Genomic DNA, 27,765 nt, shown 5'->3' with positions numbered 1-27,765 from the left:
ACAGATGCCCTCAGGAAGATGATGTTAATAATCATCAGTGACTAATGTTTTTCCTTTAGCTTGCTCGATGACACTATACTCTAGCTTACAGGTTTATACACACACAAATGCAATCCTGTATGTACTCACGGATGTACCCACACACCCTCAGGTTAACTTTGTCATTTGTTTAATCATAGTATCTTACCACAATTAGAGGTATGAATTTATAAGTCAACTCCACTGATTTTACACATCCACGTATGTTTACAGGGTCTTGAGTGCTACTGCATATGTGGAAAAAGTTGTATAAATCCTTTTGTGGCTCAAAAGAGTTGGCTGAAATCTGATAAACTGCCTCAAGTGATGTGTCTTGAGTCAGCATCAATTGGGGCTGAAGACTGAAGTTTGAAATGAAAAAAGAAAGAGTTGAGGAAGAGGTGAGCTTACCAGACATATACTGTACCCCCCTTGATGCTAGGGTCTCAAGGCTACATTACCCGCTCCTAGCTTAACACACCTGAAAATAACAGTATTTCTGCTGCATCAATTTTGATTGTTAAAAACAAAAACTAAACTTTCCATAGTGAGTCAAACAATGTTATAGGAGTGCAATGCTAAATCAGTGAAGTACTCTTTCATGTCAACCCCATTCACCAGACAAGAATGTTGACTTTGAGCAAGTGTGCAAATATGGTTAGGGGTAGGTACCACAAAACACTAGGAATCGAGGTTAGGGAAAGATTGTTCCAGCATTGACATCGAACTGTTCAAAATCATCTAATATGGGCGCAGTTCCAACTAAAGAAAGTTTATCTAACAGCCATTTCAGCTACATTAGTATGACATTCAATGGCTCATTTTTAATGAGTTTATAAGCTTTATAAGTTATTATTTATGTTATTTTTTATTAAAGTGATGGTTCGGAGTAATTTCACCCTAGGCTGCTTTGCACCTTGACCACGAATAATGCCCGGAATGATACCAAACTTCTACAGTAGTACAAATAGTTTCTGTACTTATAAAACGAGGCATTAGGAAGTTTGTAACTACACCAGAAGTATGTAGTATTAGTAGTATGTAAGTATTGCGCGATAGCGCTGATAGCGCGGTAGCAGCCGATCGGGAGCATCCATCAGGCAAGTGTTAGTTAAATATACTTCTGGTGTAGTTACAAACGTTCTAATGCCTTGTTTTATAAGTACAGACTATTTGTACAACTATTTGTACTACTGTAGAAGTTTGGTATCATTCCGGGCATTATTAGTGGGGTAATTTACGAGATATAAACGTGGATCCATTAGCGCCTGCACTAAGCTAACCAGCTGATAACGCTAACTCGACCAACATTATAACAAGGGAAAAAAACTTATGGGGGGTTGTTTGGCTCGAGGTCAATGTGCAAAGCAGCCTAGGGTGAAATTACTCCGAACCATCACTTTAAGTCAAAACTGGGAAATCGATACACAGTAATGCAAGTTTAAATACACAATTGTAATGTGTTAAAAGGTCTATACATTATTTACTTCATAGTGTTATAGTTCAACAATCACTATCCTAATTAATGCTCTGTATTTCTGGTGTTCCTACTCGTTCTTGGAGTCATGTCACTGATTTGGCCGTTTGTTGAACTTTCAGCTCAGTTCCTATCTCAGTGAAACTTCAGACCCACTAATTGCATGGTTCAGCCATCGTAGTCCACCTTTCAGGGATCACAGCCTGATGGCTATCTTTCAAGGAAAAAAAGAAGCTATATAACCTCTTACTACTGAAAAAACATGTTCCTTATCCTCTACACAGATTGTGTAATTACATGTATGTTTTTCCACGGTTTAAAGGCTAGAGGGAATTCTCTGGTTTACGCTCTGACCCCTACAATTGGAAAATTTTAAGTTTTGATGGAGAGATGTTGATTAGATTTGAGAAATACAGCCTGTATTTCCTCCAGCAGTTGGGGAAAGCAATTTTGTGCTCTTTGCTTCCTTGGGGAAGCTTGAGAAAACAATATGAAAATGATTTCTTTTTCTTTACAAGCATATTTGATGCTTGCAGGCAAACACTGAAATAAAGGCAAAGTTGAAGCCTTTGTTTTTTATGGCCTGTAATAAGCTGCCTTTTTTATACTAGTGTATCTGTATTTTCCTTCCTGTGTGACAGAGAATATAAAGCAATGCAGTAGTTGGTGTAGTGGATAGGGACTGGGTGGTGACTGGGAGCTGTTCCAGAAGAGGTGGATTGATATAACGGTTGGAGAGCAAAGGACACACACACACACACACACACACACACACACACACGTAGAGGCGCTGACATTGAGATCGCTGTCCTAGACAAGTGGCACCTGAATCTTGGTGGCTCTTGAGCGTAGACTGAGCAGACAAAAGGGGTGGAATAAGGTTAGCAAAATTAGAATTCATGAAAGCAAACCCAAATCCTGCAGAGCCTGACTTGATGCAAATTGCAGATGGCAGCAGTCCTTCTCAGAGTAAACTGTACACTCTCAAAGACAAGATGGCCATCACCCCTTCTCAGTCTTACTCCAGCCTATATCAACACCACCTCCAACATCATGTCTCATACCTCAAGAGCTATGAGCACTCCTGCAGACGCCAGACCATGTTACACAAACACACACATTCTGACCTCAGTCTGCTTCACAAGTCTTGGTCGGACTTCATCAGATCGCTTGCTGCAGGGTTTTAGGCATTGGCGAATAGTTATACATACCGTACAGTAATGATACAAAATCTAGGCCAAGGCTAAGATATACTGTATGTTTCAAATCCGTCACTGAATTTGTAGGCTACCGATCCAAAAAACTCATTGAACCGCAACCACCAGCATTTTACAGCTTATTTCTTTCCCCCTATAACCACAGAAAGGCAGGGAAAAGGCCAAATGACTGCTGTGAAGGAATGAGAGGAGTATAGGGAAATGAGCTGTGGTTTGCTGTCTAAATACCTTTTGTGTGTGTGTGTGTGTGTGTGTGTGTGTGTGTGTGTGTGTGTGTGTGTGTTGCTGCACAGCATAGACCACTACTGTGAAGAAAGTTGGGAAAGTTTGTGCTTACTTTCATACTGCTGTTATTTCATCTTCTTTTTTTCTACAAAAGGGGCTTTTCTTTTCCTGGGAGAGGCTTTATTCTACCTGATCCCTCTCTATCTTTCACTGCCTTCTCTCTCCTAATCACCACTAAAGCCAGCCCTAATTGCCAAAAGACATGCTTTTCTCTCCTTTTCTCATTCTCTCTCTTTTTATGCTGTCTCACTCCCTTTCCATTTGTCTTCCATTTTTCATATCTCACCACAGACACAGTGCAGACGAGAAGAAGTGGGAAATGACGTTTTAATAAAAACAATACATAATGAAGCAAATATGAGTGGATTGATTAAGTTAGAGGTGTAGCTACATCATGATAGCTACAGAAATCTTGTACTTATTGCGATGGTTCATGTAAAACACTTCCTATAGTTGGCAGTTTTTTGTGTTGGTTTGATGTATCTTTTTCATGAAAGTATTATTTTTGTCATGGTTACAAGCATTTTTAGGCATTTTGTGTTCATATACAGTATGGTTTTTGCCATATCTTTTTTCCTGAGTCATACAGATAGTAACACACTGTGATTATTTGGAGTTCTGAATATCAGCTCAGGCAACAGTTCAGTTCCCCTTGCTGGGAGAGATGGCTGAGAATTGATGAAGGCCAATCAAGCACTTCTGTGCTTGTTTAGAGGAATACTAATCAGGCATTAGAGACATGCTGATTAGTCAACAACAATGTCTGTGTGGTCTTTGTGATTGGCCTCTGTGAATGCGTATGAATGTGTCCTTGTGCATTATTGATTTATGAGCTTAAACGTTCTTGTGTATGCATGCACTCTGGCGTACTGTACTTGCATTACATACCAATACAATACATACAATTGTTACGCCCCAGTCTAGGGGTGCCTAGGACGCAACACAAAAAGGCCCCATCTTCCCCGTCTCCCAAGTAGCCACAAACAATTAGGAGGTTAGGTATCAACAAACTTATTTATTTTACAGGGAACGAAACAATATATACATAACATATGTTTGTTTAAGGCTTCAGGGTGGCCTACCACCAAAATAACAAACAAAACAATTCTGACTGGGAGATAAGACTAACCTAACAAACAAAAGGGCAAAACAAATTACAAAAGACTTACCTCCCTAACTAACAAAAACAGGAGAAAAACAGGAGAAAACAAGATTGGAGGTCCACCCTTACTAAACAAACCAAAAACAATATCTAATCTAAAGCAACGTTACACAAAGCAAAAGCGTGGCCGGTTGGGAGATGAGGAGGACGAGGAATGCCTGCTGCCCACCGATGGCCGCCATCTTGGCTCCTTATATCTGGGTGGCTTCCCCAGCTGCAGCCAATCACAGGGTCGGGCCTGAACTTCTCCACCAATCCTCCTTCGGCTATGGCACACCCCAATTTGCATATAAAATTGGAAACAGAAGAAACAACACAGGGCACGCAGCAGACTAAAGAACAATATGACCACAGTCATAACAACAATACATACCACAAATACACGAGGGCCTTCAACATAGATTCTTGGCACAATTATGAATTATTGTATATTCCCCCTACAATCAGCCTCCTTACTTGACTATGATTTAGTTCAAGTTCTTTATTGTCATCTACATAACATTTGCAGAGAAGCAGTCATTGGCAATGGGAATCTGATCTTGGGCTCCCTCCAATAATGCTCATTTAAAGTGACTATATGTAACTTTTATACATTTCTGAAACTGTGTAATGTTCCATCTGATGATCATAAATGATCTGTAACAGCAAACGAGACTAACGGTGAAAAGAACGCTATTTTTATATAGTTTTTATTAATGCCTCTGCCCAGGTCGGCAGGTAGACAGCGCTACAGAGCACACATTCTGAAGGGTCACAGATTTTGGTGTAACACCGGAAAAGCCTGTGTTAGTGAGTATGCAGGTAAAAGGTAGCAGGAGATTTCTTTATATAGGCCTAATTGTATTTTAATTTTATTTTAGAAGTTATCTGCTGTAGTTGTGGCTCATAGCCTACTGGGCAGGGCCATCACAGTAAAGAAGAAGAAATTAAACGAAGAACAACTAAAAGCTTAAAGGGAAAGTGAAAGACAAAGGGCAAAACTCGGTCGGGCAATCTCGGTCAGGCTTTCAACAGATGGAGACAATTATGGGATTGTAAATGATTCAAAAACGTCCCCGAATTGACCATCAGGTATGTAATATGTCTATTTCATTCATAAAATAACTTCACAATGCGCAATGTGGTTGTATATCAGTAGCCTAAATTTAATTAACGTCCCCCTTCCATTTAGCGTGGACGTTTTATTCCTTTTAGTCCGTGTTTGAGTTGGCCTACTATTTTCTTTTCCCTTGTCCCCCTGTACTTGTGTAAAGCGTCCGTGGGTTTCATGAAATGCGCTATATAAGTTATTATTATGTTGGTTGCTACAACAATCTCTTAATGCTTTAGCTTGTGACGCAGTGATACCCGGTTTAGCTCACGATACTTCCAAAGTAGGCTAAGTTACCGTATGCAAATGCAGCGATGCATCTGTAACATATTCTCTTATTGTAAATGAACGATTTTCTGTCTGAGCAAAATATTCATTGCGACTATATGACCTCTTGGTAACACTAACTCAGTAATCTACAGTGTTGGGCAAGTTACTTTTAAAAAGTAATTAGTTACAGTTACTAGTTACTTCTTCCAAAAAGTAATTAAATTAGTTACTCAGTTACAAATTATGAAAGTAACTAGTTACTTCAGAAAGTAACTATTGCATTACTTTCAAGTAAATTTTTAAATGCTCAAATGTGACCCCACCTCCACCTACCCCTCTTTAATGGAACTTAAAATACATGTGCATGTTCAATTATTTATGATAAATCTGAATATTATAATGAAATGGACACTTAATATAATACATTATTAATAGAAACAATGTACACAAATCCAAACTATTTTAATGTTGCTGTGGGACAAAGTAAGACTAGCCTCCAATCAAATGCCATGTATGTAGATATTGTATTTATATAGTGGATCGATACAAATAACACAACACCACAACAGGCCACAACTGGGCAAAATTAAATTATGCTTGTTAAGCACTATACCAAAAATAAATAACAAATATATACACTCTTTGTAGTGCAAATAACGTAAGTGGCCTGATGTTTATAGTTGTGCGCTGGTGTGTGCGTCGAGCCGGCGTGTGTGTGTGTGTGTGTGTGTGTGTGTGGGGAGTAGGTGATAGAGCGAGGGAGAAAGTGAGAGAGTGACGGCGATTAGCTTTGGAGCGAGTTCCAACTCTAGAGTCATATAGTAAGTGTCTCCCCTGTTCTTTCTGACCACAGTGGGAAATCTGTAGCAGGAAAAGTTAACCCTCTCCTTGATTTCATAATGCCATACCTGTGTGGTAAAAACACTACCACTTTTGTCCAAAGCGGCCGCTAGAATCAACACAACTGAAAGCCACTTTAAATATGTATGAAAAGAAAAACATGCAAGTAAAAAAAGAAATCTAAGAAATAAAATAGTGATAAAATATATCCATATTATATAAAAAACATAAAATATAAAATTGATTGAAATATATTTATGCTAGATGGTAATTGTAAACTGCAATGTAAACAGGGATGTAGTAAATGTATATGCGCGAAATAAGAAGTAATTATATATATATATATACATGATTTGTATATGCGAGACCAGAAGATGTCTGTTAAATAGTGGTGTATTGTAATCCCATGTGGAATGGGCCAAATCTTTGGCATGACACAGAAATAAAATAAAACTAACTAACTAACTAACTATAGATGTAAACTGGTTATAAAACAGTAAGTAAAAGTATTTAATTGTTAAGTGACAATAGTGATGAGCTCAAGAGTTCAAAATCTTAGGGCCTGCGGGATGAAGCTGTCTCTGAGCCTGGTGATGCTGGACTGCAGCAGGCACAACAGTTTGTGGTGGAGGTGATTGGGGTCCCTGATAATCCTGTTGGCCCTCTTCCTGCACCGCAGGGTGTAGAGGTCCTCCATGGATGCCAGCACTGTCCTTGTGATGTGTTAAGCAGTTTTCACCACCCTCTGTGGAGCCTTAGGGTTGAGGGCTGTGCGGCTGATGCAGCCTGTCAGGATACTTTCAACGGTGCAACTGTAGATGTTGCAGAGTATCCTGGAGTCCATGTTAAAGTCAGGGACATTTCCTTGCTTCCTTCTGTAGTGAAGATTAGGACAACTTCCACCTACAGTGTCTATCACCTTCTTGCAGCCTAGGAAATAAAAAAGAAACAGTTAAAATGCATCCTTTTAAGCCTAACTGCTTCCCTAAACTGAGTACTGATGTTGATTGGTCAGTTTTACAGAGTCGAAAGTTTGGACAACGGACACACAAATCGGACAGCTGAACTCAAAGTATGTGTACAGACACAAATAATTAAGTCTGTTACTAGCCAACAGTGTGCATGCCAAGTCTCCAGCAGCTCTGAGATCAGCCAGCATGTTAGCACTAGTCGACCCCCTTCCAAGGCTATTCAGCCACAGTTGCAGCAGCCCCTTGATTAGCCATCCAACAGTGCCTCTACAATCTAGATGCACAGGTAGGCTAATAATTAATTTAACATAAAATGTTTAGGGTGGATCTTTTAATCACAATCATTTGAAAAGCTGGCTAACAAGTGATAGTACTAATTCCATACTAATTAAACATGCCTAATACCATTTCAAGTGACTTTAAATGAAATAGATTTGACTTTGCACTGGAATTTATAGATATTATACTTAATCCATATTAAAAACAAGTAAGGGGAACTATATATATAAACGGCACCATGCTGTCCACGCACAGCATCTTTTTAATTGCTGTTTAACTGTTGCTGAGAGAGAGGTTTAAAATAAACCCAGATGTTTTGAGGAGGCATATGACCTCCGCACTTGCAGGAGTGGCCACAGATTTACAAAACAGTGCGCATGCATTCTGCTATAAGTAGCTTTGTGTTTGCCGTAAGCCCTTTCTTGTTTCTGTGCACTTCTCTCATTAATTTGGTTAAAATTTAATGCGGTACACCAGAAATAGCAGATAGGATTTCTAGGAAACCAACAGAGGTGTTTTGGGGTAAAAAGTTGCCACGCTCTATCTGCAGCCTGCCATTTTGGATTTTCACCCAGAAAAAGCAGAACAGTGAAGTAAAGTGTACTGGTGTTCAACCAAACAAAAACACAGAGTAAAGCTGCTTAAATTTACATAAGACACCACAGGCCATCCTTATCCAGGACACACACAACTCTACATTCACTTTATGGTACACAGTCCGCTGCAGTAGAACAGTGTTGCTGTATAAGCAAGGCTGGGAATGTTTAGAGGAAAAGAAACAGGGAAACAACAAAGTTGTTACATGACCAAAATGCAAAACAAGAATGAAAGATTGCCCAGAATGAAAGCATTATTTTTAAAAGCTAATGAGATACACTTTTTTTTCACTCCCATTCACGATGGACATTCAGCTTATGCCTACAAACGATCTTTTTCCCCTTGCAAGTTCTCTATTTCCTCCCAACCAAACAAAGCCTCTTTCAGTCTCTCTCACCACTGAAGTAGAACAGTGAAACAGCAAAGTTGTGAAGCTGTGATTAACATTAGCCATCACATTTTTCTGTCTGTGGGTAAGACTCAAAAACTCTCACCTCATTAAAATGATTTTGTTTTTAATTTGTTGTGACTTTGTAGTCTAACATGACAGCAGATCATTCTTTGAATTTTCCATGTGCATATGGACATAAAATGCACTAACATAAAACAGTCCGATAGTTAAATCAATACAAGCAGGTTAGAAAGTTAAACTAAGAGGTTTGCTTTCATGCATATTTGGCTGATGAGTAGCTTTTATACTTAATACATTTGTACTTTGTATCATATGTATGATCTCTGGTTCTTTTCATAAAAAGGATATTGGAAAATACATATTTGGTTTGATGTTTTGTCTCTGCACTCTATTTGTGGATGGTCATACAAAAGGCTCTTTGACCAGCGTTCCTTCTCATGCTTGTGTCTGTGTGTGCTTACATACTGTGAGCATTTTTGTAATGTGAGCTGGTCACTGCCACCATGCATTTGTATGTTTATGGAAAGGATGGAGGGATGAGCCAGTCTCTATGATTGGCTTTAATAAACTAGCTCCCTGATGGGATTCTAACATTGCACCCTTCCATCACACGTTCGTCTCCCTTCATAGTCTATCATTAGTAGACGGTGGACCTGGCTCTGTTTAGCCAGGCCCAGCCCACTGTAGAGCTCCGCTCCACTCTGATTAGACTGCACACTCCCCATGGTGCTTCTGATCAGCAGCCGTACACGTCTCCCACCATCCCTCTCTTCAACCAGCCCTCTGTTTCCATCTCTCTGAGCTCCATCGCTCTCTCTTTGTCGCTCTTTTGCTCTTTCTTTCTCTCCTCTTTCGTTCTATCCATCTATCCATCTGTCCCTATCTCTCGGGAGGCCAGCCCAATTAACCTGTTTAAACAGCCATCTGAGCATCCCCTCCATTCCAATGTGGCTGTGTGAGAGAGAGCCAGTTCACTGAGCCAGGATCCCAGTGCCAGGCCTCCATCCGCTGTCCTACCCAGCCTCCTCCACCTCACCTCCCATTCCTCTCTGCTCCTCCTCATCATCTTCATTCTACACTTTCTACTTCCTCCTGTCTTGTCCTTAATGGGTCTGATTGTAGCAAAGACCAGGGCTAGTTAGAGTGGTTTATTTACTGTTTTTTTTGGGCAGGGTGACATCTGATGCATTCAATGCACCATACTTTGAACAATTCAAACGGCTGCAGCTATAAACTCTGCTGCCTCTGGAGATCACCACTCTAGCAACTGTTATCTGCCTATGAGCTTTTTCGCCTCTTCCCTTTCTCCTCTTTAATGGTCTTTTATTCATTTCCCTTCTCTCTGATTGCCACCTCCGCATGATCGCCATCCTTTCATCAATCTCTCTCTCTCTCTCTCTCTCTCTCTCTCTCTCGCTCTCTCTCTCTTTCTCTCTCATGCCCTTCCCTTCTCCCCCCTCTCCTCTCACCTTCTCTCTTTCACTCCTCAGCTTTCTCTCCCCTGACTGTATCCCTTTCTCACTTCCCTTTCAACACTTGTCACCTACTTCCTGTCAGGCTGTCCAGAGAACACCACAAGAAGGTCACAACTCTTTTCAGCGTTGCTCTCCTCCTTGTCCTTGTCTTGTTGGAGGGAGAAGGGAACTTTAATTAGAAAAGTGTGGATAGTGGATACATGTGAAGATGTGATTTTGGGTGTGATATCATCCAGGCAACACACAAAGCACCATTTAATTGCCTTCCAAGCAATGGTGATATCATGGAATATATTTCCTCCCTGTGTGGGAACGCACATAGCTTTTGTAACATTTCTAGGGTGTGACTGCTCACATTGACCACATAGTGCAGAAGTGCTGGGCTGGCTGCTTGGCACACTGGGGCGTCTGTGTTATTTGCCAGATCAATGCACAACCTGGGCCCACTGTTTTATACGACTTGTTAATGTGCAGCACTGTGCCGTTGGGCTTCATTGCTCTGTTGTTGGCCGATTTTATAATCTCTCTTATAGCAGTATTGACCCAACTGGGTGAAGGAGGAGCTATTGGGTGTGTGTGTGTGTGTGTGTGTGTGTGTGTGTGTTTGTTAATGGAGGGGTAACATTGGCACTGTCTTTTTCTTTAATTGGTGCATGAACAAGACCCTCTGGGTACTCTTCGTGCAGCCTGTCACTCCATTTGTGTGTGGGTATTGGTGCAGTTAGTTCAGCTTGTCATTGCTGAGACATGCAGGCAATCAATAGATGCCTCCACGCACACACACACACACACACACACACACACACACACACACACACACACACACAGGGATGGATTATGCGCCTACAGCATATACTACTACATATACTACTCCTACTTACTTGTTTATTGGCTCATCAATTTTGGCTTTTGCAGATTTTCACAGAATTATTTTTTTTCATCAAACAAATAGCGAGCAGCATATTAAATTACCACAAAAGAGATTATGGCGACCCTATTTTCTGGCCTGCACCATTAATGCCTCTAAGCAGAAAAAAGTAATGAATTAAGAAATAAAATGGGATACAGACCGTCTTTGACAAACAAGGTGAGATGTAAAACGGTACCCTGGGCAGGTCGCCAGTCCATCACGGGGCTGTTACACATAGACACACAACCATTCACACACACGTTACCCAGCACCTTTCTGCCATGAGGTCCTAACCACTGCAACCACCTTTGTAATTCAAGTACAGAATGTCTGTGCTGAAAATTGTGTTTTAAAAAATCTTATTTTCACTCCGATGTATGTAGTATTGTAATTTAGACCCAGACGCACATGCTTTCTTTAATATGGTTGAATATATCCCCCTCGATTAGCCTTCCCCTCAGCGTAAAGCCTTAGCCCATAGGCCTCTCCCAGCCATGACCGCACTGGTGGCTGCGTGCCTAGCTCAAAAAGAGACAACATAATAATTGGAGGACAGTGAGAGAAGGGACAACAGACCACCTGCTGCTTGTGTTTTTTTTTCACTGTTTGACAGTTTTCACAGATATGAGGACTTAGAAATAAAGCATGCTTTGATTTTTGACTTTCTTATTGTTATTATAATCAGGCAGCCTATTTGCACAGACACGTTTGCCAACTGGTGTGTTTGTTATTGTCACTCACCACCTCCCAAATCTAATCTTTGAGAAAAAAATAATGGTAAAATAATTAGACAAAAAGGAAAGAGAATGTAAATAGAAAACAGCAAGCAGGCTTATTTTAGGGGTTTGTTTACGGCAGAAATGTTCAGCTACACAAAGAGAGAAACAGTCTGATAAACAGTAGAGGATTTCTGCCTCTTGGGCTGATGTGATCCATCTCTTATGTCCTGTCTCCTCCTGTCTAGACCAAGACACTTGTGCAGCACCTGTTACACTCAGTGTTGTTGCAGTGCTGCCCCCTCTGACTCAGCTCTGAGTGGCTGTCTGGACATCTGGCCTTAGAAGGGTACTGGCATGATCACAGGCATATTTAGGGCCAGACAGGACAAAAAGCTGGATTTACTCACAGTTTACTTCCTGTAATGGAAGCCTTGTTTCAGCTGTTTTAGAGACATGGGAAGAGAGGAAGAGAAGATCCAGCAGTGAGTTACAGCCTTCATCTCAGGGTTTCCTATAATATGCCGGCGTCTAGACAATATGGCCTACAGTTGTCTGTGACTGACCTTCTCATCTTATCATGAACTGTGTGAGAGTCTCAAATGAGATCAAAAGCAAGAGTGCACTGGCAACGAAGAAAGCTCCATACTGAGCTGATGGAAACAGTTCCATCTTAATGTGATAGAAAAAAAGTGTCTATTTAATATCTACACTGGAGAGCACAAAACTCAAGGGATTTTTTTTTTCCTGTCTTGACCTCCCTCTGATTACTTCTCTGTCTGTGTATGGTTTTGTTTCTGGAGTATCATATCTCCTACTTATTGTATTGTTTGTAATATTCAGTTTGGAAGGAGGTAGATAAGGACATTTTTTTTTATATCTCAAGCTAATTTGCTACATATTAGCCACAGTTTCCAATGAATAGTTTGTGTATAGTGCAAGGAGGCTCTGATGTCCCTGCTCATACAAATTGCTATTTGGGGTAATTTAATTTTCTGTTTGAGTAACACTATTATTCCTCTCAATGCAATCAGAGCCCTGTTTTCTATGGTTCTGTACAGTATGTGGTGTGTGTGTCTGTGTCTTTGTCTGTCTGTCTTTGTTGGGAATTAATTATGGCAGACATGGCAGGCAAAAACAAAGTTTTTTTATGCACTGGTCAATTTTGAGGTTTTTGGTCTTCTTTCAGACTATTGAAAAGAAAACAACCAAATATACACATTTTGGTGTTTCTTTTACTACACTTTGCATTTGCATCTTTAGATTTCTCCTAAGGGTATATGATATAAGTATAAATAAATAAATACATATATATATATTATTTATTTATTTATTTATATATATATACAAATAAATAAATAAATAATAGTAATGCGTGCTTGACGCCCAGAAACGTCCCGAATACAGCAAAATAGGAAGAAGTGGTTCATAAGTGATGGTTGATTGATTACTTTTTGTATAAGTCTATACTTAGTTGTTTAGGAAAATCTTGCATAATATGCCTTTAAGCCATTCAGCGTGATGGTGCTGTGTTGTGGTAAGTACTGCATAATGCTTGCAGTTTTCATATAAGTCATATCCCTGTAAACACAAAGTGTAAAAAAAGAAGAGGATGAAACGGCCTGGGCGGCAATCATGGTGAAGGCAGATGACCTCATGGCTGAGAGCTGAGTCGAGCTGCCAGAGATAACTGGAGAAAGAACGATTTGGCCTTCAGATTAAAAGCTTAAAGCATAGTTTTTGTCACTCGGGGAAAAAAACATAGTGCTTTTATGCCACAACACTAGTGGAATCAATATTTCCTGACAAAACAGTACAATTTCTATTGTTTGTATTTATGGATTATATTTACTGCTTATGCAAAAGAAGCTGAACATTTGATTGGTATGTTTCAGAAGATAGCATATCATTTAGTTTCATAGTATTTAAAAAAGAAAATGTAACCAGTTTTTATTATGACCAGGTCTTCTTGTCTGTAATTGTAGCAGTTAATTACTTGACATCCTGCTTGGTCCACCTACAAACGAAGCTCTGTTAAGATCAATGTTTCACCCCCTCTGCAGTAACAGCAAAACATACCATTATACATATTCTAAGCTGTCACTCTACTATCTACAGGTGTACTCTCTGTGTCTGTGTGTGTGTGTGTGTGTGTGTGTGTGTGTGTGTGTGTGTGTGTTTGTTTGCATGTCTGTGAGTGAGAGCAGCAGTTTCAACTGCTACATGACAAGACAATACATGCTCTAACGAATAGTATATTAAATCTTCTCAATTCTCTTGTCTACAGTGAAGTTCAATGACTGCATGGGGAATGAAGCTGTGGTTTTCCAGAGCAGTGACCCTTTCTTCAGCGTGCAGACAGATGGGTCCATCTTTGCCCAGGGAGAGGGAGCCAGCCTGGACGAACCTGTCCAGTTTAAACTGACAGCAAGTGGTCCACACACACGTGTCTGGGAGACCGTTGTCCAACTGGCCCTAATTGACTCACCATCACCTCAACAAAATGAAAACGAGGTGAGTTTTACTCCTACTGAGATCAAGCACAGACACGCAAATATCATGCTTCAAATTTCAATTATCATCCCAGAGTTTCTTCTTCCTATCACATTTCCTCCAGTGGTCTGGTGACAGCAAGAGCCAAGAATCAGGTCAAAACTCCTTGGGGTTTTAGAGAGGGAGGGAGAGAGAGACTGGAGCAAAAAGAAGTAGCACATGGCTGAAAGTGATAGAATCACACTGCCACAGGGGGAGAGTATGATTCCCCTCAGACATAAGCTGTTATTGGAAAACATCCTGTGCCTTGGATACCCCAGGGGTCCTTGACTCCTCCCTCCTCTATTTAAAAGCTGTCAGAGGTCAGGCGAGGACTGAACAGCCTGCGCTTAGCCATCCCCCATGACCACAGTACCACAAGGCAAGATTTGACTGTCAATATCAGCACAAGTGTTAATCAGATTAGGTAACGACAACACACATGATGACGGGCCGTGTTCTAGACATCTCATGCAGGAGGTGGGAGTGGGGATGAAGTTCCTGACAAATGGATCCACTAAGTCTTGGTTGGCAAACTTGGTTTTTGGTAGGAACCAGCTGTCACTTACTGGCCATAGAAACACGCTAAAATTTTGTTGCAGCTTAAAACTGTATGTGGAAATAATTGACAGCATTTTAGAACAATATTCTTGAAGCAGCCATAATATATATATTATGGCTGCTTCAAGAATATTGAATATATATTGTTCTATATATATATATATATATATATATAGCGATGGATAAAATGACTGTAATGTGAAAGGGGTTGCTTTTATTGACAAGCTCACAGAATTATATTATAGTATCACCCGAATCAGCTTCTATTAGCTCTATCGAGCATTATAGCTTTTTTTTTAGCTCATGTCATTACCGGCAGTTGTTTTCTGTGAAAAATCTCTAAAAACCCATTATACACTACCTGCCCAGCCCCAGCATTCAGACAAAGTTAGCGACTAACTGTGGAACTTCATTTAGCAGCTAAAGAGACAGACATTTTGCAGAATGAATTTTGGGCTTACAATTACATATCAGGTGGCCATAAACACGACTCCAAACGATAGACAATATGTCAATGTTGTGTTTATACCTTGTTTTCGCTGCCTCTGTCATTTCAGAAATAAACATTTTCCTCCAATGTTACTAGTTAGTGTATCATTAAAGAAAATTCATGACTGAAGTTAAAAATGCAAATAAACTTTAATTTGCATTACCTACTCATTCCAATTCAGGCTGATGGGTGGCTGCATTTCATTTACACTTGGCCAGAAGGCAGCAAAACCCCTTCATAGGTTGTCACTTTATTGCAGTGCTGAACCAGATACACAGGCAAATACACTTGACAATATTTTAGACGAACTTCAGAAGCCATTTTACTATAACTATATACTATTAACTATATTGCCATCACTTTGAGTCTTGAGTTAATCATAACCCATAATAAACTGAACTTTAGATGTATGTAAGCAACATATGGAAATAAAAAACATTGTAAAACCTCTGCCAGCAAAGTTAGTTTTAATGATTGAATGTGTCTCATTGTTCTGAAAGTTTAACTTTTTTGAGTATTTAGATTTTGAAAAAGAAGAAATGGCACAAAGTCAGTAAGAGAATCATCAAGACAAATAGGGAGGCGGAGTGGGACATTGGTCTACAAAGGATCTATCAGTGGGAGTGGGTGGAAAGATGAGTATGTTGGTCTGGCTCTGAATAGGTTGGCCTTCATTCACACACTGTTGTAGCTTAGGCTGCTTCAAATGATTCACTGCCTAGTATGGTGTGAGCTACAGTATTAAACAACAATATGGCAAAGGTAAATTTACTGGCTATTCTACTTCAATTTCCAGTGAGTCAACTAATATAAAGAACCTGAGGAGCCATGAACAGACAGACGAACAATTAGAAAGCGAGAGAGGGCCAGAGGTCAGAAATACGCCACACATAGGAACATGTATGCAGCGCGAGCAGGAAGCAGGGCGCTAAAACAAAATGTGATGTTTCATTATGGAAATGGCGCTTTGTGGCGTGCTCTGTTGAATAATAACTTCCAGATGTCTGGGTAGCCAGGGGCTGGCTGATATCAAAGCGTGCAGGGTTTTGGGGAGGCAGTGGCATGGAGGGGAAGAGCTGGGACCATCGCCAGCTGGCTAAGGCTGATGGCACCAGGGCTGGTGGGCCCCATCCATTTCACACTCAGTGACTCCTGTTCACATAGCGTTAGTGTGCGTAAGCGTGTGTGTCAGGTATGTGTGCGAGAATGTTATTTTTCTTTTTTTTCGTGAGAGATTATGTCGGATCAAGTGTGAATTATGCAAATTGTGCGTACAATTTTAATTGCTGTGTATGGTCTTTGTGTGGTTGTGTCTTTGTTTAGGGCATAAAGTGTCTTATGATTAGACTATATAGGTTTTATCGGAGCTAAGTGCAGGGTTGCATGTCAAAGAGTTTATGTAGTCCTTTGTGTTGGATCGAGGAAAATAACACACCCTTTATATCCCTGCAATCTGTGAAGCTGTTGTTAAAACCTCTGAAATCTGACTCGTTTGCTTCTGCTCCTTATCCTTCATCTTTCATAATAGTTTGAATAAGTGCGTAGACATCTCCGCTTAACCTGTTTTTTAATCAATTTCATCACCTTCCTGTACTTTCTCTCTTTCTGTGTGAGTGTGAATAAGAAAGAGTGAATCAGAGCTGCAGGGTTTGATCAAAATTACACCATGGCTAGAGAAAAGCCCACTTAAGCCTTTTGCAGCAGTGATAGGCACAGCTCTTTCTCTTTCTCTCTTTTTCTCTCCATCTTTTTCTCTTTACATCTCTCCTCGGGGAACTCACTAGTACCTGTTAGCATGTGTAGATAAAAGGATTTGGAGCATGACTTATTTAGGAAAGGGGGGGGGGCGCACATCTGCTTCTGACAACCCTTCTCCTTATCCCCCTTATTCCATCCCAAACGTCTCGCCCCACCTCTGCCTCCCCACATCGCACTGGTGGGATGTGGGGCAACCATCCCCTGCAGTAACCCCAACTAAGTCTTCCTCTCTCTGAAGAATAAAAATATATTTGTCCAGACCCAGCTCACATCTGTCTCATGCCGCTCTGCTGACAAACCCTGTTTGTGCATACAGGCATGTTGCACTTGGCAGTGGTTGGTCTCCTGAATATCGACTGAATGCAAAGGATCGTGTGCATGTTTCAGTGAACTTGTCACACAGTACAGTGAACATGTAATTTGGCAACATGTGTGTTTGGACAGCTAGCCTGTCTCCTATACAGACTGCCAACACAGTACAAGAGGAAGGCGATAGGGTATTGGTGCCTTTTTGGGCCGTAAGCACGAGAGCATGCTGCTTAGGCTTGTGAATATGATCATGTTTTGGTCTGTTTCAGGGGCTTTAGCTCCATCAGTGGCCAAAAGAAGATCTGCTGCTTTCCCTCAACTAATAATTAGAGACAGAAATAATTTGAACATGCTTTATTTAAGTGGTAATGCCACATTTTTATCATAGGTTCATACTGTAGTTAACTAATAAAACATATTGTATTGAATGTTATGCTTATATTACTGCACTGATGATGTTTTGTTTACATCAATACATAATTTAAGCACTTTAAAGGCTTCCTGACTGTGTTGGGCTAAAAGGTGAGATTAAAAGTTCATTCTTGATGTTGGAAATAGTAGTTGACAAAACGTTTCATATACTTTCTTACAGTGAATATTAGGGCTGTCAATAGATTAAAAAATGTAATTGAATTAATTACATACTCTGTGATTAATTAATCTAAATTAATAGCATACATAATTAACGGTGCCTGAACCAATACTTTTTAATACAGTTAAAAAAAAAGAAAGGTACTAAACAACAGTTGGCGACATTAAAGAACTTGTTTATTGCTAAGGCCATATGGTCAAAATTAAATGATTTAATAATAATGTAATAACTATAACAATAACTTATTTCACTAGTAAATTGCTGTTGAACGACAAAAACAACCACCAGATGGGAAAAGGACATTTAACAATAACTTTGAAAACTTTACACCGTTTAGCGTTAGCTGTAAGCATTTTAACCGTTTTTAATCCAGCTACTAGCTAGCGGTAGGCTAACGTTAGCTGCTGTTGAGTGTAGTGTTAACTAGCGTCACGTGCAGCGGTGTTTGTGTTGCCTGTAACGTCTGTTTCAGAGCATCAGAGAGAAGTGCAGACATATCAGTGGCACCGGATTTTGGTACCCAACCCTATTCAGGAAGAAGATTTGTACAAGTAAATGTTCCAGTTAATGATCCAGGCAGCACATTCTCGTCTCCCTCCTTCATTTTACAGTCCAATGGTGGCTAGAACGGCTCCGGGTCAAACGTCAATATGGAATGGATTAATCTACGTTTTTTTTTAACGCGTTATTTTTTACAGCCCTAGTGAATATATTTAAAGCTGCTATTATCAATATTTTTATATTCCGACCTGGATCAAATGACTAATTTTCTGTAAAAGGTTGCTCTCGTAGTGACCCAGGCCGTTATTTTCCGCCACGGGCCGGGCCCTTGATCAAGCATTTGTGGTTTTTTTATACATTACTTTATTAGCCTAACTGGGTGGGGAAAAAGTTATGCCATAATCAGAAATATTATCTATATAGGCTATATTTAGGCCAAAGTAACAAATGTGTCCAAAAAGTTACACAAGTTGGACTACAGTTACAAAATGCAACACGTGTCATGTGCGGAGTCTCCTCCTCTCGCACGCATCACACCGGGGCTGCTGGGCTGTATGGTGTAGCTTAAGTGCAACATGGAGCTTGAGGATGTAAAGAAAAAAATAAAAACAGGAGAATTACCTTTGAGCAAGTTTGGAGGAAAGTCGGAGGTATGGAACCATTTTAAACAAGTCGTGGGCAGTGACAGCATATGTGTCGGCTTTGTCGAGTGCATTTCAATCAGGAGAGACTGTTTGCAGATATGCAAAATGTTTTATTTAACAATGTTATTATTTATTTAACAAGAGCATAATTTGAACATAGTATTGGAGATTGAACTCCATCGTTATATTAATACATTTGTATTAATACATTAGATATATTAATACATTTAATATATAGGGGTAGGGAACCATGATGTAACCCCCTGATGGAATCCAGACCGGTGGCGGTGGAGAAGGCCGGAAGACCAGGCCGAGGGGGCACTGGAGTGACAGCCGTAGAACCACCAGGACAGGAGGTGGAAGGGGAGGAGGAGGGACGACGCCTTTCTGAAATGACAGCTGATAGCACACGGAGAGAAAGCGCTTTTAAATGTGTTGAGACGCTGTGATTGGCCTATGAAATCTTTGGCCTTTCCTGATTGGATTATCAGAAGGAGAGCGCCTCAAGCGCTGATTCGCTTTAGGAGAGACTGATTATTGTTAGGTCTTCCTGAAAGAATTTACGCTGAGCTACATTAGGCTAAGTGCGGCACGCTGCTCGCCTATGACAGCAAATAAAACGGGGACTTGGATGATGAACAGACACGTGAAGCAGGCTCGCCGTGGCAGAAAAGATGACAGTCAGCCTTCAACGTCCTCTTTTGTAACTTCTCCAAGCATGGGGGCGAAGCAAGCCCTCACAGATATATGCGTTGAGTTCAAACAACTCTGAATTGTAGTTGAGAACGTCAGTTATAACGGCCCATGTATTAAAAAATTGTCGGGTTGAAATCGGGCTTGGGCTCATAATTCCAGTTAATGTGTCGGGCCGGGCCAGTCTCGGACACAACGTGCACGGGCTCGGGTTGGGTCGGGCTTGATTTTTTGGGCCAGATCTAAGCTCTAATACCCACAGAGAACTATTACTCAGCTCTGTGGCATTTTAAAACTAATAGTTTTGGTTATACAGCTCGCAACTGTAGTGTTTTGGTTCAGTCTCACCGCCCTTATCAGCATTGTTTCCAGATTCAGGCAGCTGTTTCTAGCAAAGAATCTTCTGTAAACCCAATGTACGCTACTTGCCGGAACCAAAAAGAATACAGACATAGTTATTGACTAACTGGTTGAACATACTGGAGCATTTAGCAACTAAAGGGACAGATATTACCCTCAGGAGTTGGTGGAGACCAATTAAAGCTAAAAGGAGAATTAATGCTGATTTACATTTACCCGGTGCACGTAAACACGACGAAATGAATGCTCTGTTTGCTCATGTCTGCTTGACATGTAAATAGATAACTACAGCTTGTTTCTGTTGTGCCCAAGTGACCAAAAAAAGTATATTTCAAATTGCAACCATTTGAGAGTCAACATTTTGTAGGTGGTAGAATCAAGATTTTTCAAACCCCAATGCCCATACAGAGCAGCAAATTCTGTCTTTCTTTCAGCTTAATACCACATGCCTTTAACCTGTGTAACCATTTCTCCTTCTCCAATGTTACTGAAAGTGTCCTGAGATGCACAGTACGTGATATCTGAAATGTAACGCCTTGATGAAACCAAACATGACACCTTGGCCCATGCCCCTCCACACCCCTCCACACGCACGCACGCACGCACGCACGCACGCACGCACGCACGCACGCACGCACGCATGCACGCACGCACGCACGCACACACACACACACACACACACACACACACACACACATACATACCGTATGCCAGGTTGTTTGACACATTTCCTTTTAAGAAGCCTTAAAAGCTTTTCTCCTGGGCGTCCATCTAATGAAGTCTGCCTTAAAAGCATTGTTTCCGCTGGCAGTTACAAGCCAATCCTCTGAGGGATGTTGACCAGGCAAGAACAAAACAAAAAGAGATATAGAGAAAATACTTTTTATAGACTGCATTGTACAGGACCCCTAAACTTTCAATATGTGCCAGAAGCCACTGCCATCTTCTAACACTGTAGCCTGCTCCTGTGTTGTATTTTATTTTTATTCTCAAATGTCAACTGCTGGGGAGAAACTGCAAGGCTACATATTGCACAGAAGTAATATAAAATGAAAAATTGGAGGTGGTATTAAAAACACTAGCCTCTTATTATGTAAATGTATGGTGATTGAACCTCTTTCTCTTATGCTCCCGAATACACAAGCCCAGAATTTTTCTTTGTCAGATTCTCTGACATGAACAACCTCCCACCCACACACAGAGCAAGCACAAATATGCCTCACTTTCTGCCTGCCCTGTTTTCTTTACTGTAATGACATTGTAATAACAGTTTTCTCTATCATCTCTGGTGAGTGGTTTCCAATTGTTTTAGTTTTCCCCCACATCCTGTCTTGCATCACCACCTATTCTCTTTGTGTAACACAGTACTGTTAGGGTGCACAGTAACACCAGGGCTACTAGAGTCTTCAGTTTGAGCACTACCCTTATCCATCATTTCATTAAAACCAGACACAAAATCAAATACATTGGCTACTCCCTTGGCCAACAAGAAAAGAAGCCTTAAGGCTAATCAGATGTATATTCACAATATTTGTGATTACTAAAGTTCTACTGGTAAAGATGAAAATAAAAAGATGTAAGCAGCTGACCTGTGGTTCGACCGCATCCAATGCATTACCCATAAATTAAAATCTGTTAATATTTTTACCTTTTACACACTTTTCTTACCTGTGAGAACCCAACTATTCACCCCAAAATCAAAATGGCATATTTCCCTCTTACTTACTATTTATTAATCTAGATTGTTCTGGTGTGAGTTGCCCAGTTTTGGGGATGTCTGCCTTTTTTCAAATATAATATAACTAGATGGCACTCAGCTTGTGCTCAAAGTGCTAAAAAAACCCGACAGTGTCTCTTTCCAGAAATCATGACCCAGTTACTCAAGATAATCCACAGACTTTGTTGTGAGCGGTTTCCTCTCACACTGTAACGAGCAGTAGCCTCTACATGAAACTGCTCACAACCAGGTCTGTAGATTATCTTGAGCAACCACGTCATGACTTCTGGAAAGAGACATTGCTGTTGAGTTTTTTCCTATTTATTTTTTTTGGCGCTTTGAGCACCACAAGTCAAGTGCCATCTAGTTCCATTTTATTCGAGAGAAGGAAGACATCTTTAAGACCGATATCTCCAACACTGGGCAACTCGCATCAAAACAATCTATTCAATTACTTTTGATAAATAGCACTACAGATAAGGGTGAAAATATGTATTTTTGATTTTGAAGTAAACTTATTTTAAGACTGGTTCGATGCCCTTTTCTCAATTTTATCTTCAAATTTCATATGCAGTTTGATACTTTTATGTTTGACTTTTGCTTTTATAGTCCTGTGTACATAGAGCAACCATGCAGGAGAGGGTGAACTGCTGCTATCATTGGACCACCCTGTTTAAATAAAGATTGAATGAGTGAGTGAGTGAGAGAGTGAATGAATGAATGAAAGACATTTATTGGGGCCTGCTGGGAGGAGTCTTTGGTAGGTAAAGCTCTGTGCTGTTGTTTCACCTTGGGTGCACCATCAGCCTAACACAGCTCAGTGCTGGAGGAATCACTGTTATTGAGACAAGCTGTCAAGACCCACTGACTCGGAGGAGAGACGGAGAAAAACAATAACACTGCAAGAGAAGGGCAGGGGGGAGCACGGGAGCGAGGGATAGCTCAGGGGAACATGATTGAGACACAGTGCAACTGATGCATAGCTTCAGCAATGATGTTTGTGACTGAATTCTTGACATGTTTTCACTAATCCTGAGATAGGTTGGTAAACTATCCATAGAACAACTCTCCAGATTGCCAATTTAACATACCTTCAGATCACGTATGTACAGCAGACCCTGAGACATTAAGCATGTCATAGTTAAAAAGTAAGCCTTGAGCTGGTGACGGAGGCTATGAAACCTTGCCATAGATGCGTCGATATTTGTAAGAAGCAACCGCAACATATCTGATTATCTGCACTCGGGTGCCTAATTAAAGGTCTCTTACTGTATTGTCAATGATTTGCGTATGCTTCTACCAACTTTGGATGCATTTGTAATGAAGGATAATCTCTGCAGTTCACCTTCATGTGTTTTGTAGTATTTCCATATTGGGACATTCATTTAGATATGTCTGATAGCTTCATCATTTGATGTAGCTCTTCTGACTCTTGGGTGAGTTAATGATCATGAGGAGATTGAAAATGGGCTCCTTTCAAGTTCTTTATTTGAGCATCTTTCAAAAAGACAGGTTTGTGGTGGCCATTTCTCTCTGCCTGCAAGGGAGATGTATGATGGGAGAATACTGAATGAGTTAATAGGCTTTTTATATCCGGTGTCCATAGTCCATAGTTTATGGTCTCTTCCACATATGCACATATACGCATGCACATACAAACCCACAGATACAAAGGATTCACAGAGACAGTACATGTGTGTGCTCACACTTTACAGCTCAGTCCTGCACAGGCCTGATGCATGATGACACAAATGAACTAGATACGATGATAAACAGACATCATTTAATACATTGTTTTTTGTTGCTTATATGGCACACTGCAGACAATAGATTTTATGCTTTTGGAAATATCAGTTAACTACTTATCACCACATATAGGCAAACAGTGGTAAATAGTTATTATATAATATAATATAATTTTTTTAGATATTAAAACAGATGATTTGTTTATGTCTAGTTTGCTTAGAGAGCATGTAAGCTTGTAAATTGTATTGTGTTCATATTTTCTCACTGTAATGAATTTCCTAATTGCTGTGTAGTTTTAAATGGTAAAATTATTAAAACATCAAGTATATGCCTTTTTTTCAGCTCTTGGTCTATTTAGAAAATCTCCTATTCAGCGCCATTGCACACAATAGTCTATTTAATACATGCATTCATTTTTCATCATTCATTCTTTTTCTTACAAATTTGTGGTTGCATCACGTTGAATTAACATGGATTTATTAGGAGTTTATCATCAGACTTTATGAGAGCCCAAAATATGGATAAAGAAAAATAATTGAGCAAAATCCTCATCCTATAACATGCAAAATCTTATTTTTTCCCTTAGGAATATAATACACCAATGTAGCTTAGTGCAGCAGTGGACAAATTGCATTTGCATTTGGTCTGTCAAAGACTTCAGCCATGTGATGATTCCAGTGCATTTTCCTGTATAAAGGTCACAAAGCATTGTATTTGAATTTCTCAAACTTTAAAGTATGTTCACACTTCATGCACCTGCCACATTTTGCTCTGATACTAGTATGCTATGAAGTGTTGTCGTTGGAAAGTACTCTACATACAGGAACAGTATAATAATAATAATAATAATAATAATAATAATAATAATGTTATTTATATAGCACTTTTCAAGCATTAAGCACAAAGTGCTTTCCAGATTAAAATATTTACAGTATATGAATTAGGAATCAGAAATCCATCTAAGCCCTACCCTCCCCCCCATGACGTACAAAAATTAGAACAAGCAGCACTTTATAAAACAGTTAAAGTGCAAGATAGAATATCAATAACAGAAATATGTATGGAAATGCATCTAAAAACACTGAAATGATAATACAAAGCATAATTCAATTCAATTCAAATAAAACCATAAAAAAGTAGCAAAAAGAGGAAATATGCAGTGTTGCAAGAATGTAAGAGAAAATATAGTTAAGTGTAGGCCATCTTGTAAAAATAAGTTTTAAGGAGGCGTTTAAAAGCTGCAGTGGAGTCAGCCGATCTCAGGGGAAAGGAAGGCTGTTCCAAAGCCGAGGGGCCGTAACCAAAAAACGCACGATCACCCTTAGTTTTCAGTCTGGTTGGTGGAATAGCTAAAAGATTTTGATCAGCTGATCGTAGTGGCCTGGCTGGGCTATAAGGGGTTAAAAGCTCTTTAATGTAATCTGGAGCCAGACCATGGGCCGCTTTGTATGTAATTAATACAATTTTAAAATGTATTCTAAACTTAATGGGCAACCAGTGCAGTGATGCTTAGATTGGAGTGATATGACAGAACCTCCTAGACTTAGTTAATAATGACAAAAGGAAGACTGCCTTTTTATGAGGGAGACTGAGGAGCCAGAGAGCTGCCTTTCAAAACTCTCTTCACTGCAGTTGTTGTTATAACACATTTGCTTTTGTATATATAGTAATACTTTAAGACAGCAAGGAGATGGAATTTGTATTTGTCACTGCCATCTGAGCTACCACCAAGGCAACCATTGATTATCCTATGTTTATGTATATTAGTTGGCTACACTTACTGTCTGGAAAAACCTATTCACTAACATAATGACAAAAGAATTCACTGGAATGAACAGGTCACAAAGATTTTAACCTGATTAACAATACTGAACTGTTGCTGTTATCATTAACAGCTCATCCAGCCTCCTAAACAAAGCCTTGTGTTGTCTTAAAGGTCACAAAGGAAGAGGGGAAAGTCGCTGAGAGAAAAGAAAGGAAGGAGGAGTCCCAAGCACCACCTCCAGTCATCATGTTCTCAGGGTCCGGTCTGAACAGCTCCAAGGGTCTACGGAGGCAGAAGAGGGACTGGGTGATCCCACCAATTAACGTGGCAGAAAATTCTCGAGGACCGTTCCCTCAGATGCTCGTCAGCGTAAGTGACAGCTTTGATGGGCTGCATCACTGATTTGTTCTGAATTTACAGCTGGAATTTCTTGAGGGCACTTCACGGCTAACGCTGATTGGGGGTGTGCTATCGACGGTGATACAGAACAGAAATACATTAGCATAACCGGTTTGTCCTCCATATTCTCACAGATGATTATGTTGTGTTCCCCTGGTGTAATTATAGCCACAAACGTGTAAGGTATTTAAACAGCCCTGATTGGCCCTGAGACTTTTTCCCTTCAGACACAGGGCAGGCTCCAAAACAGCTAAGCAGCTAAACTCTCCTACAGTGTGAAGTCCATTGGGTTTACAGTGAAACAGATGATTATTTCTCCTCCTTTTTCCCTTTATCACGCCATTTCAGAAAGGTTGCCTGAAGTTCAGTACTATTTAAATAGCTCATTTATAACAATACAATTTGTCATAGAATCTTTACCGAAGCCATAACTCTGGGCCTACTGTGAGATATAAGGAGAGAGTATCAAAAGCTGCTATTCCCAGGCCCAAAAGAGCAGGACAGTAGTTCATCCCCTATGCCCCAATGTGGGCATGATGTTTTAAATTTAGATGAATCAGAGGTAATAACATGAACAATAAACTGCATCCATGTTAAGAACCGGAATATACAAATAGTGACACCTCAGCTGTTTCTGCCTAATCATTATTCAATACACCTTCCCTCATTTAGCATTCAAGATTTGAATGTGGCAAAAACAACTGACTCCTGTCACTGCAAATTAGATGTCTGCAAAACTGCTAGTTTTTGTGAGTACAAAATTTAAACACAACATGGTGAGGGTTGGAGGTCGAGCCTGTACAAGCCTGTCGGAGAGAAAAACGAAACATGAATGAATAAACGTTTGTGTAAATGTGTTGTTGTGCAAAGGCTCGAGCTGCAGAGTGCTTAAAATTCAGAGATTCTGTCACAACAGAATACGCAGTTCGTCTCTCTCATAGCAAAGCGCTAGACTCTAAGCTCGTGGTGTGCGCGGTAATTCATCAAAAAACATCATTCCAGTAGACTGCTGCTTCATTCCCTGCACCCACTTTCCTTCTCTCTTTATCTGGGATATCTAGCCATCAGATTTTCCTCGCTGTTTACAAAACTCTAACAGTTTATCTTTTTTGGGTCTTAAATTGTGCAAAAGAAGCATTTTTTCTTTGTATCTGTTCTTTGTTTTTCTACCAGGTTTTATCCAATCCCCAGGGAAAAGCCTGGGGAGCTGCTTGAAGGAAACTTTCTTTTATGCTCCCTTTTTTTCATAGTGAAACAAAAACTATCAAGTCAACGAGGGGGGAGTTTGTAAGTCTTTGTTTTGGAGTTGGAGTGCTTCTTTAGCTGGAGTGTGTCCCATCAGCCTGGCACAGTGTGGCACTCTCATCCAAACCCACTAAGCCCTTCAGTAGTGCTACACCAGCCATGAAATGGTCAGACAGTTCTGCTGTTTCCATGAGCTGGTCAGGACCAGAGAGAGACAGAGGAGATGGGGCAGGGCGAAAGGGAGAGGGTATCAAAGGAACATTTGGAAGTATAGTTTGCAGCCAAACACAATCCACTTTGTGCAGTAAATAAATCCGTCAGGGGCTGGTGGATTCAGACTCTGGACGCTCCACTCTCAGCAATCCACTAGAGCAGAGGAGAAGTGATGCGTGTTGATGCCTCTGTTGGGCTCTCAGGCTCCCGTCTTTCTCTTTAATGATGACTGGAGGGCAGGCAGGGCCATACTGAGAACTAGAGATTTTAACAAGGAGACCGCTTTAGGGAGTGGATGACATGGGAATGATTTTGCCATACTTCTTGTTTATGCGTTTAGTCTATTTTTATGACCTCTTTAGTCCTCTGTTGAGAATTAGGGATTTTTTGCATCTGTTTCATTACCCTCAGTCAGGGGTTGATGCAAAGACTGTATAAGTGAAGCCAACACATCTGGATCGCCCCGTGGTGGCTGGTTGCAGTATAGGTCATAAGCCCCGCCCCCTCCATGTTAGCAGATG

The 27,765-nt window shown here is 40.3% G+C and overlaps 1 protein-coding gene across 1 annotated transcript in view; it reads left to right on the top strand.

Moving 5' to 3' along the window:
- Positions 1-27,765, top strand: part of LOC116061976 (cadherin-4-like) — a 255,802-nt gene that overhangs the window by 156,145 nt on the left and 71,892 nt on the right. The window contains exons 4-5 of the mRNA XM_031316355.2: positions 14,007-14,233; positions 25,559-25,756. Of these exons, the coding sequence (XP_031172215.1) occupies positions 14,007-14,233; positions 25,559-25,756 (425 nt within the window). The remainder of the gene's footprint in view (positions 1-14,006; positions 14,234-25,558; positions 25,757-27,765) is intronic.

This window comes from Sander lucioperca, chromosome 12 (genome assembly GCF_008315115.2).
Source record: "Sander lucioperca isolate FBNREF2018 chromosome 12, SLUC_FBN_1.2, whole genome shotgun sequence".
Classification (NCBI taxonomy): Eukaryota; Metazoa; Chordata; class Actinopteri; order Perciformes; family Percidae; genus Sander; species Sander lucioperca.
Note: the sequence above shows the minus strand (reverse complement) of the source record. Positions and strands in the feature narration are given on the sequence as shown.